This window comes from Salvelinus alpinus, chromosome 2 (assembly GCF_045679555.1).
Source record: "Salvelinus alpinus chromosome 2, SLU_Salpinus.1, whole genome shotgun sequence".
NCBI classification, from domain to species: Eukaryota; Metazoa; Chordata; class Actinopteri; order Salmoniformes; family Salmonidae; genus Salvelinus; species Salvelinus alpinus.
Window position 1 is genome coordinate 29,186,049 of NC_092087.1, and position 18,564 is coordinate 29,204,612.

The window sequence follows — 18,564 nt, forward strand, 5'->3', positions numbered from 1 at the left end:
AATCACTCAGGGTAAATTGGTGCATTATGCCGCGTTCGCGTGCTAGTCGGAACTAGAAAACTTCTGACTTGTTAACTGGTTGTAGGAGCCTATACATGTGCTGCATTCAACCAGTTAGCAAGTCGGAAGTTTCCGAGTTTCCTAGTTCCGACTGGCACATGAACGCGGCATTAGGCAATCGAGGTTAATAAATAGCAATATACTAATAATAGTAAAGGTCAAAATTGTGCATTAAATTTGGCAAGCAACTGTATTCTTACACATTTATAAACGAGGCTATAAAGTAATGACAATGATAAGCTACTTATAAACCTATATATTAAGTATGTAGGCCAATATGTTTCAGTTTAGTATTTCACATGCTGACAATGAACTCGACTGATTTAAGGTTTGAATTAAATATTTTGAGTAGTCTAAATGCAACAGTGAAACTGGTCAACAGGCGGCACTCACGATCCAGCTCTTCATGTTATGATGCCATTATTTATTGGGTGGTTTCTCGCCATCGTGGTGGGATATCAACCGCTATTCTCAGCCCTCAAAACAGAGCTGGTGCATAGGCGTATCAAAGTGCGACAGGATGACACAGACATAAGTGTTTTGCTAAAGAAGCTTAAATAGAACCCGAAGTAAGTGTATTCCTTTAACTCTTTGTATTAATTGTCTATTTTTGGAATATCAATGGTTTATCGTGTGCAGGCTATTTAGAAAATATCAACATAAAATCTCCTTGCAATTGGCTGCATTGTCAGGAAAATCGGTGCAATTAAACATGCCACTAGCACCACATGCGTATTACTTATCGCTTTCCATCTCTTTAAAGTAATATTACCCTATAAGTGTAGCTGTGGTAGAAGTTTTTGTGATTGCAGATTCTTGTAGGTAGAACTCGCAATCTTCCCAACTTTCCAACACGTGATTGAGCATCAATACAACAATAGCAGTACCCTCCATAAGGATGAAGTTTTTTTATTAAACCAATACTACACTAAATCACATAGCTAGGCCTATAGCCAGTTTCATTAATTTTGGTTGATATCCTATGCTGTTGGATGTTCATTTTGATTATAAAAATGTCAACTAGCAGTGAGTGCTCAGCTATAGTAATATTAATGTCAGAATTCACAACACAATAGTTCTCCAGAAAATAATTGTCAGAAGGTACCAATATAGCTGAAAATGTGGAGAATACACTGACAGACAGACCGAATGATTGAAATATTTGTTTTATCAATACATTTGGATAGAGCATTCTGCAATTTACTCAATTTGGCTGACAATTAATGTATACACTGTGATGCACAATACCTAAATTGGTTGGACACGCTCACCTTTTACAGGTAAACAGAAAAAAATAGAACATATGGCAAGCCTTTGTTCTTTTCAGGTTTTCTTCTTGTCAGTCATTGCTCCCTAGACATGGCCATTGTACCAGTGATGTAAAGCACATGGATAATCTTTCAAGTTGATTTGTGATTGAGTTGGCATTAATAGGGTGGAATGTTTAGCCTATGCTAAGGAGAGGATGATATCTCATCTACAATTGAGCACTTAAAATTTTTCCTGTAGGGGCGGCAGGTAGCCTAGTGGTTAGAGCATTGGGCCAGTAACCGAAAGGTTGCTAGATCGAATGCCCGAGCTGACAAGGTAAAAATCTGTCGTTCTGCCCCTGAACAACCCACTGTTCCTAGGCTGTCATTGTAGTTAAATAGAAAAATGTGCCTTATCTCATGACAGAATTAAAAACTCTTAGTAGTATGGTCTTATGGAGCCTTTATAAGCACAACAGGCATTCAATCTTATCAGCTCCTCAACAAGGCAATGGTTGTTTGGAGGGGAAAGAATGCCAGTGCTAGAAACATTTAAACATAAAAAATATCACCATAGATATCATGTGTACAGCATACCCTAGGATAAAGCCAAAACCCAGAGTTCTTGAAAGTAAAAGATTCAAACAGGCCAGTTGGACCACAACATTGATTGAGCTGGATTGATTCCTTCTCCTCCCATTACATTTTGGATGGGCCAAGGTAATCTGTTTGGGGGAATGTGTCTGAGGTCAGTGTTTTCCCAGAATGGAGGAGCCTGTGTCACTAAGCCCAGAGCAAAAAAAAAGAGAAGGAAAGCAAAGAAATAAAGTCACACACTCTAATTATGATCCAAAACCCTGACCTCACGAACATTATTAAACCTAATCCCAGCTCCATTCAAACAGATCGAACCCTGTACAGGGACCCAGTTTTCATCTCTTAGTGGTCAGCTACAGAGCTGGCAGGTGAAACAGGAAACATCTGCCTCTGTCTTTGATACAGATTGGTATTCCAACCGGGATGCTTTTCTCCTTGACACCCCTCCTTTTCTCTGGCATTCTCCTGGTGCCCATCCTGGGACTGCTCTGCTTGTTCACCTGCAGGCTGGCTAGTCTGCTGCTGATTGGTGGGCCCGGCCACGTCTGAGCTTTACTTAGAGGATAGGCCTAGGCCTGCATCTGTGGCACGGTAAAACCTCTCCTCTCCTCAGAGACCAGCCTAGCAGCTTTATGTGAGCTCAACTACAGCATATTGTATACTAATGCTGTAGGACTTGCGTTGTCTGTTTTAATAGCATAAAGTAACAAGGCTCATTTGCACACAGTTTCAAGACGTTATGAAATACCATTTTATTTCAAGCACATGTGTAACAATACATTTGCCAAACTCTCTTCTTTAGAAAACTGTAAACCTTGTTTAAAAAACATTTATATTGGCTTTGTTATGGCCGTTAAATCTCTGTACTACGGCCCACAATCCCATTAAAGCGACCTTGACCACAGCACAGGGGAGAGACAGAGGTGGGACAGGGGTGGGTCAGGGGAGTGACGGCGGAGGAAAAGTGGAGGGACAGGGGTGGGGGGTGTAATAATAGATGAAGTCTGGCTGCTCAGTGCCCATGGGGCCGTGTTAGGACTACACTACAACAAAACCACTACTTCTGTTCACTGTAAATGTCTAAGTTGAAACCTACCTACTTTCCACATCCTTTGCTGCACTTTAAATCAAACTCATCGTCAACTTTCATAAACACTGATTTCTCCTTATTTTACAGACTCCCTCTAGTTTGGGACGTGGTATGTGATAACACTACAGCGATAGAGCGAAAGCAGCATGAAGGTGACAATCCTGCTCATCTGCTCCTGCCTGGCCTGGGGAGGCCTGGGGAAGCCACAGTTTCCTGGTAATACACACACCTGTCAATAAATGTAATGTCTCTTAACAGCATCCAGCTGTTTGACTGAAATCCACCAGGAAGAGCTTAGAGGGGACACATACTAACACAGATCTATTTCGTTCTCTCTTCTCGCTGAAGTGTGCACTTGTTCACTCCTGTTCATATATTTGAAAGGAAAGGGACAGGTTTAGGAAATGTAGTGGAATGATCCTTTAGCACATGCTGACACCAATCCAATGCTCCTATAATCCTTGAGGAGGAGTGAATGAGTGCACACTTCAGGAAGAAGGGTAGAAACTAAATTGGGCTTTGATTTATTGGAGATGTGACACATGCAGAAGTCTTCAACTGCTCTTATTAAGGAAGTGCCACTTATCTGTTTTTAAGGCATCCTGTTTAGAATAACACAGTTTGTTAGAGTTATAACTGTCAGTCTATTGAACCCACTGAACATAATTCACACTGCATTAACAATACGATGGCTAGTGAACCTCCATTGTCTCTGTTCTCTCTACAAAATGACCAGAATCATTTAGCTCCTGAAAGATTATGTACAAATCAGGAGAGGTTCACAAAATGGATTCAAAATGAATTCCAGATGTGTAATATTTGTCCCTAAACAGTTATAAGATTAGGTTCCTTCTTATCGTAACATCATTAATGTATGTGCTGGTGTATAGTAGGCAACGTAATTTCAGAAATAAAAAGCTTACATGCTGGAGATGTCCAAGGTCATATGGTTGGCAGTGGCCGACCCTACAGAACATGTCATTATGAATACAGTACATGTGTATGTGCTTATGGTCATCCTGTTGGTCCCTGATATTATCGTCCATACTTGTTCATATTATTTGTCATGCTGAGACTTATAACCAGTAAAGAAATAAGTTACTCACAAAGGAACTTTGACATTGTCTGGCAGTAAAACATTAATTAGAAAAGTTATAACTAGGTTATGAAATACAAGTGAATAAGGAAGTGATTAATGCCAATGTTCTGTACATTACCTTGGAAATAATGGACAACGCATCTTTTCTGTGTTAATCAAGTTTTTGTCCATCAAAGAATGCTTCCCTGGATAAACCTCAACGTGTTTTCCATTTAATTGGGGCATATTCCGTCCCACTTGTCCCAGTACTTTCGCAGGTGTTACAGATCACTTCTGCTGGCCTCTTTCCCTCCTCATTTAAAACTAAAACCCTACCTCCGTGTTGCAGACCAAGAGAAAGATCCCCTGTTCTGGAACACATGGGCCCAGCGTACTTTGAAGAATGCCCTCACACTTCAGAAGCTCAATCAAAACACTGCAAAGAACCTCATCCTCTTCCTTGGTGATGGTAAGCCATGATTACAGGAGTCTTTTTCATTCCATGAGTATGTGCCATACTGTATGATGAAGTGAAGTCTTAACTCTATGAGCTTATGTGCAGCATACAGATGTAATATTTTTATACATTTCCAGATTATCTTTCCTAGTGGTTGTAGAAAACTAGTATTTTGATGATAAGTATATCCTCCTCATCAAACACAGTCGTTTCCATCTAAACATTCTGGAGGATTGACGTAATCCAGTCAGAAGTAAATAGTATTTTTCAGACTTTCTAAATCGAATGTTGAATATGGGAGCCATCGAGCATTAAACCAACATGCTTACAGTTCCAATGGATCACTTTGCTTCTGCTTAATATTATGTTATGTAGTGACCCATTAAACTGCCCTCCCCCCAAAGGATCTTAACTGTCTATGTTTTACATGCAGCAGCATACAATGTACCTTACTCTATCATGTATGACAACCATGCTTAAAACAATCATGCTGGATAAAGTGAAAGTGCACGTCAGTTCACATCCTCTACAAAAGCATCCATTTTGATACCCATATAAAAACAAAGGAAAAATAGATAGTCACCTCTAAAAATACAAATTTTGTTGACTTGTGAAAAGGCAGATCTCAGGTAAAAGCTCTTTTGACGGGGTTCTTTACCACCAAATGTAGAGTTGTCTGTTCAGTGGGTAGAGCCATGTTAACCAGATAAAAAACCAAAAGGTGTAATGCATGAGATGGAAAGGCTTTCTATCCCTTAAATAGAATCACACCATAACAGACCGAGCACTGCTTTGCTTTTGTTGTGTAGGAATGGGCATTCCCACAGTGACGGCAGCACGAATACTGAAGGGGCAGCTGAGCAGACAGAGTGGAGAGGAGACCCAGCTGGAGATGGACAAGTTCCCCTTTGTTGCGCTTTCCAAGGTCTGACCTGGTCTGTTATCATATAGAAAAGCTATAGAATAGCTTGCATTAGTGATCTGGAAGTAATGAATGGTTCACCAAGAGCAAGACCAATATACCCGGTCACATACTGTCTATGTCATACGATAATAATGTGTTATTATGTTACATACTTGTCAAGAAGCAACACATCATAGAACTGTCTTTATAGTTAAGGGAGCAGCACATTCCACACATGATTGATCATGTAGTAGTCTGTGTCAATAATTGTGTAAGAGTTTAGAATGTAAAAGAAATGACACAATCTGAGCGTTTCAAGGTGATGCTTGGAGGTGTGGATAACACCAACACGGCATGCAGAACAATGTCTCCTACTACAATTCTATATAATTCACACGTTACTGTCCTGTCTCTGCAGACATATAACACCAATGCCCAGGTGGCAGACAGTGCGGGTACGGCCACAGCATACCTCTGTGGGGTGAAGGCCAACGAGGGCACGGTGGGTGTGAGTGCAGCTGCCGTCCGTTCCCAGTGCAACACCACACAGGGCAACGAGGTCACCTCCATCCTCAGATGGGCCAAGGAAGCTGGTACTGTCTCATTATAACTCGTGTTTTTTCACAGTACCTTTCCACACCAGATCTATTAAGCTTTATTTGGCCAACCTGAGATTAGCAGTAGAGACACACCATGATAACATTGTAATCGTAGGCATGCATGGATATCAATGGGGAGTTTATAGCTGCAGATGTATTTTCTCAAAAGCAGAGACTCCCTAGCAGCCCCCAATGACTTAGAGACATGGCAAGAATGAAAACAAGTCTTCTGGAGTAGAGGTCAGGGGTCAGAGAGGATCAGGGATCCAACAAACAAGAAAATACAGAAATAGTTTTCTCATATTTCTCAAATGACTGAAAAATGAATTGACACTCTGTTCAAGTTCAACTAGAATTAGCAGATTCTTTGGAGCTAATCGTTGTCTTCAGATCTGGCGGACTATTGCACAGAATCCTAGTAGCAGGTTCAAAAATGTTTGTGTGTTTGTTACCCAGGCAAGTCAGTGGGAATAGTCACGACAACGCGTGTGAACCATGCCACCCCCAGTGCGGCTTATGCCCACTGTGTTGACAGGGACTGGTACTCCGATGGAGAGATGCCCGCTGAGGCAGTACAGGCGGGCTGCAAGGACATCGCCAGGCAGCTCTTTGAGAACATTCCTAACATTGATGTGAGTCACAGCATATACACAATATATACAAAAGTATGTGGACACTCCTTCAAATTAGTGGATTCGGCTATTTCAGCCACACCCGTTGCTTACAGGTGTATAAAATCGAGCACACAGGCATGCAATCTCCATAGACAAACATTGGCAGTAGAATGGCTTTACTGAAGAGCTCAGTGACTTTCAACGTGGCACCGTCATAGGAAGCAACCTTTCCAACAAGTCAGTTCATCAAATTTCTGCCCTGCCTAAGCTGCCACGGTAAACTGTAAGGGCTGTTACTGTGAAGTGGAATCGTCTCGGAGCAACAACAGCTCAGCCGCAAAGTGGTAGGCCCCACAAGCTCACAGAACGTGAGTGCTGAAGCACGTAGTGCGTAAAATATCATCTGTCCTCTGTTGCAAAACTCACTACTGTGTCCCAAAATGTCTCTGGAAGCAACGTCAGCACGATAACTGTTTGTCGCAATGCCAAGCGTCGGCTGGAGGGGTGTAAAGATTGCCACCATTGGAAACTGGAGCAGTGGAAACACCTTACCTGGAATGATACATCACGCTTCTGGCACTCAGACGGACGACTCTGGGTTTGGTAGATGCCAGGAGAACGCTACCTGCCCCAATGCACAGTGCCAACTGTAAAGTTTGGTGGAGGAGGAATAATTGTCTGGAGCTGTTTTTCTTAGTTCCAGTGAAGGGAAGTCTTAACGCTACAGCATATAATGACATTATAGACGATTCTGTGCTTCCAACTTTGTGGCAACAACTTGGGGAAGGTACTTTCCTGTTTCAGCATGACAATGCCCCCGTGCACAAAGCGAGGTCCATACAGAAATGGTTTGTCGAGATCGGTGTAGAAGAACTTGACTGGCCTGCACAGAGCCCTGACCTCAACTCCATCAAACACCTTTGGGATGAATTGGAACGCAGACTGCGAGCCAGGCCTAATCACCCAACATCAGTGCCGACCTCACTAATGATCTTGTGGCTGAATGGAAGCAGGTCCCACCAGCAATGTTCCAACATCTTCCCAGAAGAGTGGAGGCTGTTATAACAGCAAAGGGTGACCAACTCCATATTAATGCTATAATTTTGGAATGATATGTTCAACGAGCAGGTGTCCACATACTCTTGGTCATGTAGTGTATATAATATGGATCCTGATATTACAGAAAATATCCAGTAATCATGCTAAAAACAGAGCATTTTTATAAGCAACAGCTATTGTTGAAAACAATGATTGCTCTTTATTCTGTATACATTGTTCAGACAGTAATGTTGAGCAACTTGCACCTGTAATGTAACGACTCACAGATAATTCCTCTCCTCCTGCCATGGATTAAGGTTGCATGGCGGGAACCCGGTTACTGAGATTTATTGTGGATTTATTGCCCAAAACCACTCCCTTTTCCCAGGATAAATAACTTTGAAAAACCTGTAAATTATAATAAATTATTTATATGAACAGCATGGGGTGAAATGGAACTATTAAATGATATGCAATGTCTAAATCTGGCTTCTCTATGGCCTGAATACTTATGTAAATGTCATATTTCAGTTTTAAATGTGTTATTAATTTGCAACAAAAAAAACTGCTTTTGCTTTGTCGTTTTGGGATATTGTGTGTAGATTGATTAGGGGATTAAACTATTTAATCCATTTTAGAACAAGGCTGTAAAAGTGAAGGAGTCGGAATACTTTCCGAATGCACTGTATATACAAGTCCTAGCCTACTTGTTTCATGTAATACTTTCAATGCAGTATTATACTTATATTTAGCTAATTAATGATGGGTAATGCATAATAAGCTTCTAATTTATAGCCTCTGTGTCTTGCACAATACGCACGCACCTGTGCTCCGCAGGCCTCTCTCCTTAAACAAAGTTCCTTAGCTATTGGAGTCCCATGCAGGAAAAGCTAGACTAGAATAGCTTGTTAAACAACGTTCCTTAGCTCTTGGAGTCCCATGCAGGAAAAGCTAGACTAGAATAGCTTGCTGGACTTTCTTTTTTTTTTGCATTTCTTATACCAATAGACTATTCGAAGAGGGATGCAAGCTCTTGTTTGCTGAATGTTAAATACAGCAGCCAGAATTCACGGGTAGTTTGAAAGAAGAGTGAACGCGGTAGGCTACAGCAGTTATTTATTCAGAACCATAACCATTCAATCTTTGTGATGAGAAGTGAAAGCCTTCTGCATCTAATTTTAGTCCTATATTATTCAAAGTTGTAATTAGAATGATGAAGTTAAGGACAACAAAATGTATTTAATTCAGCCTACCTGTTGAATGCGAGGAAGGAATGAAGCAACAAGAGAGAAAGAGGAGGTAGGCTAATAACATTAGGGGAAATACTTTGAAAGATACTGTATGCATCAGTCTACTAATTATATACAACAAACATATAAACGCAACATGCAAGAATTTCAAATATTTTACTGAGTAACAGTTCATAATAAGGAAATCAGTCAATTGAAATTAACTCATTAGGCCCTAATCTGTGGATTTCACATGACTGGCAGGGGTGCAGCCATGGATGGGCCTGGGAGGGCATATTGTAGGCTCACCCACTTGATAGCCAGGCCTAGCCAATCAGAATTAGTTTTTACCCACAAAGGGGCTTTATTACAGACCCCCCCCCCATACAATCCCACAGGTGAAGAAACCGGATGTGGAGGTCTGGTGTGGTTACACATCATGGTCTGCGGTCTTGAAGCTGGTTGGATGTACTGCCAAATTCTCTAAAGTGACGTTGGAGCCAGTTTATGGTGGAAAAATTTACATTAAATTATCTGGCAACAGGTCTGCAGTCAGCATGCCAATTGCACGCTCCCTTAAAACTTGAGACATCTGTGGCATTGGGTTGTGTGACAAAACTGCTCAGTTTAAAATGGCCTTTTATTGTTCCTAGCACAAGGTGCACTTGTGTAATGATCATGCTGTTTAATCAGCTTCTTGATATACCACCTCTGTCAGGTGGATGGATTATCTTGGCAAAGGAGAAATGCTCACTAACATGGATATAAACAAATTTGTGCTTTTGAGTGACACTTCTGGTTTTGGTGGGAAATACCGGGTTACCCGGTAGAAAAGTGATTTGTTCTCGGGATTGAACATTTGTAAAATACCGGGAAAATATTTCACCCTACCGGGGATGTCCATAGAGAGATATCAAATGTTTTATCTCTGTGGTGGATGTCTAGGTGATTATGGGAGGAGGGAGGAAGTACATGTTCCCCAAAAACCAGTCAGATGTGGAGTATCCTGGAGAGAAGAAACACTTCGGTACGCGCATTGATAGAAGGAACTTGGTGGAGGAGTGGAATAACAGAATGAAAAACAAGGTCAGCTGCTCTATCTTAGTTCTTCTCTCACTCCTCTTCTACCATGTCCTGTTGTTTCTTCCTTGTTCTTCTCTGTCTTCCTTTCTCAATTTTTCTTATCAACATTTGAATAGTTTTAGGTTGTCACAGGGTTAGATCAATGCCATATGATGTATTGTTTTATCTATTAAATAAACAGAACGCCCACTATGTATGGAACAAGAAGGAACTTTTATCGCTAAATCCTAATAGTGTGGATTACCTTTTGGGTGAGTTCTTTTTTTAAATAGTTTGCTCTTTATTGATTTCACGACCTGCCTGTTTCATATTTGTATTCATGTTAACCACTGATCATCTTCTCTACCTATTTTGCAATATTTTAAACCCTGCTTCCTGTGTTAACACAGGTCTGTTTGAGCCTGGAGATCTTCCCTATGACCTGGAGAGAAACAATGAGACAGATCCTTCCCTGACAGAGATGGTGGAGGTGGCCATCAAGATCCTGAAGAAAAACCCCAGCGGATTCTACCTGCTGGTGGAGGGTGATTGTTGTGTTACATTTACTCTGGCACCAGTAAATACTGTATCTGTTGCATAAGTTTAATAATGTATATCATGTTGAATGTGAAGTTTGTATAGCTGAGGCTGATTTGCCAGTGCTGATGCTAGATTTTCTCATCTGCCTGAGAGAGAGAGGTTAACCAGGCTGTGCGTTGGCAGGGGGGCGCATCGACCACGGACATCACGAGGGTAAAGCCAAGCAGGCCCTGCATGAGGCAGTGGAGATGGACCGGGCCATTGGCCACGCCGGCCTCGTGACCAGCATATATGACACAATGACTGTCGTCACTGCTGACCACTCTCACATGTTCAACTTTGGAGGCTACACTCCAAGGGGGAACACAATTTTTGGTGAGCAGTGGATGATTTTGCAACAATGTATTGTACATTGTATGTGGCTACACTCAGTCATCAGTCACTTGGATGTCGTGGATGTTGTAATTAATGGTTTGTGATGGAGGTGGTTCATTATTTTCCTCTCTGTCTACAGGACTGGCTCCCATGTTGAGTGATGTGGACCAGAAGCCCTTCACCGCCATCTTATATGGGAACGGACCAGGGTTCAAAGTAGTCAATGGTCTGAGAGAGAACGTCTCCACCCTTGACTATGGTAAGTGAAATTTTATCATCAATGGAGTATTGTCATTTTGATAGTCCTCTGTCATAGAGAACATCACTTGGTCTTTGGCATGCCAGAAAATCATCCATCTGATCTCTTTCTCCTTCCCTTTCCCTACCTCCACTCCTTCCCTTCCTTCCCTCTCTTCAGAGGAAAATAACTACAAGGCCCAGTCTGCAGTGCCGCTGAGTATGGAGACTCATGGAGGAGAGGATGTGGCTGTGTTTGCTAAGGGCCCTATGGCTCACCTGCTGCACGGTGTCCACGAGCAGAACTACATTCCCCATGTCATGGCTTATGCTGCCTGCATTGGCCAGAACAGAGACCACTGCATGTCATCCAGTAGAGCCTCTAGTCTCAGCGCTGCTCTGCCCAGCCTGACAGCTCTCCTCACACTCATCCGCCTCTTCTGCTGACCTTTCACCCCAACCCCCCTCCTGCACTACCCCCACCCCTCCTCTCTGTATATATGTATTACTCCCACACCTTTTTTATAGTGTGGATATAATGCGGATTGGATTCTTCCTCTATTGTTGATTTTTTTAAATCATTCTGTACAGTTTAATGACTTTGGGACCAATGTAAGGGCATTTAAAGTGGAACCGACAGCGTTTTAACTACTTTGCAGCTATGGAACCGACAGACAATCATAATATCAGTCAACAATATCAAATTCCCAGTTAATCCTACAAAATCAACTTTATAAGAGATTTTAAAAATAGGTTCTATTTGACTCAACATTCCATGACGTACATTAAGGCATTGTTGGCAGAATAGATGGATGTAGTTCAAAGCATGATTTATATAATTCACCAATACATTTGGTGTAAATACATTATGTTGTAAATCACAACTGGCCTCCATTCGGGATGCACTGTTTCATTTTCAATGACTCAATATTTTGGACAAAAACTGACGAATGTAACTAAGGCATGGGAATGTCAATACAATCAAACTAGCAAGGGCAATGATCACAAGTCAGACATAATGTGGCTAATATGCTAGCGTATCTATTTATGTAGCTAGCTAAAAACACAGAGCCTAGCGTTAGCTAGATAGCTAGCTAGCTGCTAGGAGGACGTCATGAGTGAGTGAGGACGTTGGTGAGGACATTCACCGACTTTTCCCCCTCATATCATTTTTTGGTGGCTACACAGCTAGAGATGCACGTGTCATTTGGTTAGCTAGAAATACATGTGAATCACTTTGATTGGTAGCTATGCTGAATGCCTGTTATCCAGTTAGCATTTCTCTTGTGTTCGCAAATTCACTCTGGCAAGCCATCTACTCCGATTTCAGAGTGCTCCGAGTGTGCCAGAGCGCTGAATAACTGATGAATTTACGAACACGCAAGACCTGCTGAATATGACTGGTGTCAGTAACCGTAGGCAAAAAAAGTTATAGTTATTCACGAATGCTCTATATAACATGTAAACAGCCTAACCAGCTCTGCTCGGCGAGTAAAATTGTCAGTGAGGTGTTCTCTCATTTGTGTCTGGTAGTAGCTAGCTAGCAAGCTTATCAACTTTGGCCAGTTAGCTTGGGTGCTTGGTTGGGACAACGCATGCATTGGTAGGCAAGCTGCAGAAGGATGAGCAGGCTATTTCCCATCATTTATCAGTGCAATTTTGATGGCCAACAAGCAAAAATATTTTAGAGGGTTGTTGTTGCTGTGCATATAGGGAAAGACAGCCTACCTTTTTATGGTTGTTTGATCAATAGGACTGTAAAGTTCCCAAATGTAAGTGGACTCCTGTGGTATTTAGCTACATTTTTGCAGAAATCCATTCAAGTGTATTTTGTGGCTTTTGCAGAATGCGTTCTATCTAAAGTTGCGCTGTTGCAACTGCCTGTAAACACACAGTCCAGTTCAAAGTGAATGATGGCAGGCCCTTGTGGCAAATGGCTTGTTTGCATATAGGCCTACTGTACCTCTGATTGGCTATGGCGCACCGGTCTGCATAGACTCCGGTTCTGGATGAGACATGTTTTTATTAGGTTTTATTTACTGCAGTGTTTATTATTTGTCCAAACGCACGGCCGCTTCCCCACTCTATATTGCTACACTATTTTCACAAATACCTTAGTATATGTAATTCTCAAACATTCTAAGAATTTATGAAAACATGAAAATGACCGTATCTAAGTCCTCACTTGTCATAAATTGTATAAAATAAGTTATTCTTCCTGGGGGTGCATATGAACATATTTTAATAAGATTTCATGTTGCTAAAATGCTGTCAGAATATTGGTAATGTTCAATCAGATTTAGTGTTAGGGAAAATAAGAGGATATCACTTTATTTCTATTGTAACATATAGGATAGGTTGTGTTATTTTACTTTGGTATTGACCACTATTCAGGTAACACCAAAACTATGTGAAGAATTCTGTCATATCAGTTGGTTTAAGAGAAGGGTATATCTCTGAATTTATATCAATCATTGTATGGGGTAAATAACCTCCCAGTATTAATGACAAAGCAATGTTGCTGCCCACCTATATATTTGTTGTCTGTCAATTCCATGACTGGATCAGGCAACTTTTCAAAGAAGCCAGTTCTTTTCCTAAATTAGAAACCTAATGTAACGTTCCCCTAGTTTTGAATAGGAATATATTAAAACAGTATATACAAACAGTAAACAGAATTTACTTCATAAGCTCCCATCAGATTCCCTAAACAATCGAGTAAATGTTACAATAAGGAAAGTAGATGCTATTTTGTATGTATGGTATAAACAAACAAACCAAAACAATTAATTCCATGTCCTTTGTACATACTTCCCGAAAGCACTGAATGAAAAGTCAACCCCTGTCAGAATTTCATAGAAATAAGTTAGCCAATAAAGGAAGTCCTGTTGGTTTTTCTGGAAATGTTGTGTTTACATTATTGGTGTGTTGACTGTAAATGGTAGATAATGTGTCAGTTTGCCAGGAACTGATTTTGGTTGCACTTTCAATAAGCATTATGGGTATGTTGTGTCTTTGGCATCATTAAACTGAAGACTTATTTATCAAATAACTCTCTGTAATTATTATTACGCGATTAAACTGATTAATCATGTAACTGTAATTAACTAGGAAGTCGGGGCACCAAGGAAAATATTCAGATTACAAAGATATCATTTTCCTAAAATAACTTTCCAGATATTTTCATATCTGATCAATTCGTCTTCTTAATTAATTATTTACTTTACCTCACGTTAGTCTCATTCCAAACGTCGTAAATTGTTGGTTATCTGCACGAACCTAGTCTTCACTATGAGTCATCCACACATCAATTGTCTTAAATCATTTATTTATTACTAACTAAGTAATTCACAGAAATGCATAAACAAACAAACAAAGTAAATATGGTTACAAGAAATGATAGGAGAATGTGCCCTAGTGGGCTAAACCGGTATCGTGGCTTGGTGGACAAAAGGGGAAGTGGGGGTCAACTGAGATGAGACACTACAAAGTTGATAATTAGAACAATTGAAATACTAATTCTTTGCACATGAAAGCTCACTCATTCGGGAACAATTGCAATCAATATATATCTACGCTCAGTGTGTCGTCTTGATCGCTGTTGAAAAGTTAGTTTCTGTTGGATCTCTCTCTCTCTCTCTCTCTCTCTCTCTCTCTCTCTCTCTCTCTCTCTCTCTCTCTCTCTCTCTCTCTCTCTCTCTCTCTCTCTCTCTCTCTCTCTCTCTCTCTCTCTCTCTCTCTCTCTCTCTCTCTCTCTCTCTCTCTCTCTCTGGGGATAGTTCAGAGTGACATTCATTCATGTTGTTGTAGAATGGATGTTTCGGAGGTTGTCGTTCTTTGCGTTCAATGATACCGAATTCCTAGCTGCAGACTAGTAATTTATATCAAAGACTTGTTCTTATTCTGTCGGTATCGATATTGTAAGCGTTTATAATATAGTCCACACACTCTGGGGCATTCTTGATATGGGTGATGCACATTTTGCCTGCTTGGAATCTGGACTCTGGGGGGTCTGTGTCTGGTGTCTTCCCCTTACAAATCAAATCAAATTTGATTGGTCACATACACATGGTTAGCAGATGTTAATGTGAGTGTGGCGAAATGCTTGTGCTTCTAGTTCCGACAGTGCAGTAATATCTAACAAGTAATCTAACAAATTCACAACGACTACCTAATACACACAAATGTAAAGGGATGAATATGTACGTATAATATATGTACATATAAATATATGGATGAGTGATGGCCGTACGGCATAGGCAAGATGCAGTAGATGGTATAGAATACAGTATGAGATGAGTAATGTAGCATATGTAGACATTATTAAAGTAACATTATTTAAAGTGACTAGTGATACCTTTATTAACCTCTTGACGCTAGGGGTCAGATTTTTTTGTATTTTTTAAATAACGTTCCCAAGGTAAACAGACTATTTCTCAGGTCCAGATCGTAGAATATGCATATAATTTACAGATTAGGATAGAAAACACAAAATATTGTCTGTGAGTATAACAAAACTGATTCTGCAGGCGAAAACCTGAGGAAATCTAACCCGGAAGTGATTTTTTTATTTTTAAATCTGTGTTTCCTGGCCCGTCTTTCTTCCATTTAAAGGGGTATCAACCAGATTCCTTTTCCAATGGCTTCCTCAGGCTGTGACCAGGCTTTAGACATAGTTTCAGGCTTTTATTTTGAAAAATGAGCGAGATTTTTCAAAACTAGTCAGGTGTCCTCTGATTAGTTCCTGCGCGCGGGAGGGTAGCTCTCCATTTTCTTTTTCTCTCTTATTGAATAGGTTACGGTCCGGTTGAAATATTATCGATTATGTTTGTTAAAAACAACCTGAGGATTGATTATAAAAAACATTTGACATGTTTCTACGACCATTACGGATACTTTTTGGAATTTTCGTCAAACGGAACGAAGCTTTGGTTTTCTGAACATAACGCGCAACCCAAATGGCGTTTTTTTGTTATAAAAGTAATATTTATCCAACAAAAATAACATTTGTTGTGTAACTGGGAGTCCCGTGAGTGCAAACATCCGAAGATTATCAAAGGTAAGCGATTAATTGTATTGCTTTTCTGACTTTCGTGACCAAGCTAACCAAGCTAATATAAGGCTAACTGTTCTAGCATTGATTGATACACTCACAAAAGCTTAGATTGCTTTCGCTGCAAAGCATATTTTTAAAATCTGACACGATAGGTGGATTAACAACAAGCTAAACTGTGTTTTGGTATATTTCACTTGTGATTGCATGATTATAAATATTTTTTGTAATATTTTTGAATCTGATACGTTTGGGAATTTTCTTCTGCCTTTCAGGACTGGAACGAGGCTGTAGTTTTCTGAACATAACGCGCAACCCAAATGGCGTTTTTTGGTTATAAAAGTAATATTTATCGAACAAAAATAACATTTATTTTGTAACTGGGAGTCTCGTGAGTGCAAACATCCGAAGATTATCAAAGGTAAGCGATTCATTTGATTGCTTTTCTGACTTTCGTGACCATGCTAATTTGGGGCTAGCTGTTCTAGCATTGATTGATACACTCTCAAAAGCTTGGATTTCTTTCGTTGTAAAGCATATTTTCAAAATCTGACACGATAGGTGGATTAACAACAAGCTAAGCTGTGTTTTGGTATATTTCACTTGTGATTGCATGATTATAAATATTTTTAGTAATATTTTGCGCCCTGCAATTCAGCGGTTGTTTAGGAAAATGATCCCGTAAAAGGGATCCGTAGCGCAGAGAAGTTAAATCTATTTATAAAATGTATTTAAGTGGCAAGAGATTTGAGTCTGTATGTAGACATCAGCCACTCTATGTTAGTCATGGCTGTTTAACAGTCTGATGGCCGTGAGATAGAAGCTGTTTTTCTGTCTCTCTGTCCCAGCTTTGATGCACCTGTACTGACCTCGCCTTCTGGATGATAGCAGGGTGAACAGCAGTGGCTCAGGTGGTTGTTGTCCTTGATTATCTTTTTGGCTTTCCTGTGACATCGGATGCTGTAGGTGTCCTGGAGGGCAGGTAGTTTTCCCCCGGTGATGCGTTGTGCAGACCTTGCGGTTGTGGGCGGAGCAGTTGCCATACCAGGCGGTGATACAGCCCGACAGGATGCTCTCGATTGTGCATCTGTAAACGTTTGTGCGTGTTTTAGGTGACAAGCCACATTTCTTCAGCCTCCTGAGTTTGAAGAGGCGCTGTTGCACCTTCCTCACCACGCTGTCTGTGTGGGTGGACCATTTCAGTTGGTCTGTGATGTGTACGCCGTAGAACTTAAAACTTTCCACATTCTCCACTACTGTCCCGTCGATGTGGATGGGGGGGGGGGGGGGGGCTCCCTCTGCTGTTTCCTGAAGTCCACGATCATCTCCTTTGTTTTGTTGACATTGAGTGAGAGGTTATTTTCCTGACACCACACTCCGAGGGCCCTCACTTCCTCCCTTGGAGGCTTTCTCGTAGTTGTTGGTAATCAAGCCTTCTCACTGCAGGAGAGGCTGTACTCTGATCATCTCATCTTCCACCAGCCAACATAAGACAGCAATCTATCTGATGATATTTCTGTAATCTTATCTTATCTTTTGTTTGAATAATTGGGGGAATTTAACAGTTTTAAGATTTAAAAACACACTTTTAACTACCTCCCCTACTTATTCATTTGCTTTTTTAAAGTACAGTAATAGAAAGTCTAGAATATATGGTTTCTTCTGTAATGCACATACGTAAGTACTTTGCCTTGAGGCCAGGTTCACCAACTGTTTTCATTTCCTGCTCCATCTCAAACAAGGTTAATCATGAACCAACTAGGCTGATAGTAGAGTTGTTGGTTTTCTTTACATTGTTATTTATACTGTACCTCCCCACCCATCACAGCACCAGTACTGTCTTCCCAACAGAAGAGGATCACTTTTCTCAGTTAGCACCAAAGGAGACCACAGCAATCCTGCAGTCACAGTCCTTGGATTAATCCGGAATGTGAAATGTGGGTTTTGTATTCTCGAGAATGCATTCCAGAATTGTGATTGGATTCCTATTGTTTCCCTGACCACAACTCGATCTGGTTATAAACATGTGATCTATCATCCAATCAGAAAGTTCCCCTCCCTGCTACTCCCTCTAAAATATCTGTTTCAACACCTCTTCTGGAAATCACTATTTTATTTGCTTTTTGTAAAGTCATTGGCATTGTACAAATATTATATTAGTTGTGGATCGTTCACCAGATGTTACATTTTATATTTTAGTCATTTATCAGGCACTCTTATGCAGAGCGACTTACAGTAGTGAGTTCATACATATTCATACCTTTTTCGTACTGGGTCCCCCATGGGAATCGAACACACAACCCTGGCGTTGCAAGCGCCATGGTCTACCAACTGAGGATGTGAAATGTGGGTTTTTGGATTCTCAAGAATACTTAGTGAGT

General features: G+C 40.7%; 1 protein-coding gene and 1 long non-coding RNA gene across 2 annotated transcripts in view; one reads left to right on the plus strand and one right to left on the minus strand.

Annotated features, from left to right (window-relative positions):
• Positions 1-18,564, minus strand: part of LOC139558442 (uncharacterized) — a 44,732-nt gene that overhangs the window by 21,444 nt on the left and 4,724 nt on the right. The gene's annotated exons all lie outside the window — the stretch shown is intronic.
• Positions 502-14,179, plus strand: LOC139558430 (alkaline phosphatase-like). Its single transcript, XM_071373560.1, has 12 exons — positions 502-629; positions 3,085-3,213; positions 4,425-4,544; positions 5,342-5,457; positions 5,855-6,029; positions 6,492-6,667; positions 9,862-10,002; positions 10,181-10,250; positions 10,389-10,523; positions 10,702-10,893; positions 11,033-11,152; positions 11,312-14,179. Exons 2-12 carry the CDS (start codon positions 3,144-3,146, stop codon positions 11,575-11,577), a joined length of 1,581 nt encoding a protein of 526 aa, XP_071229661.1. The 5' UTR covers positions 502-629; positions 3,085-3,143; the 3' UTR covers positions 11,578-14,179.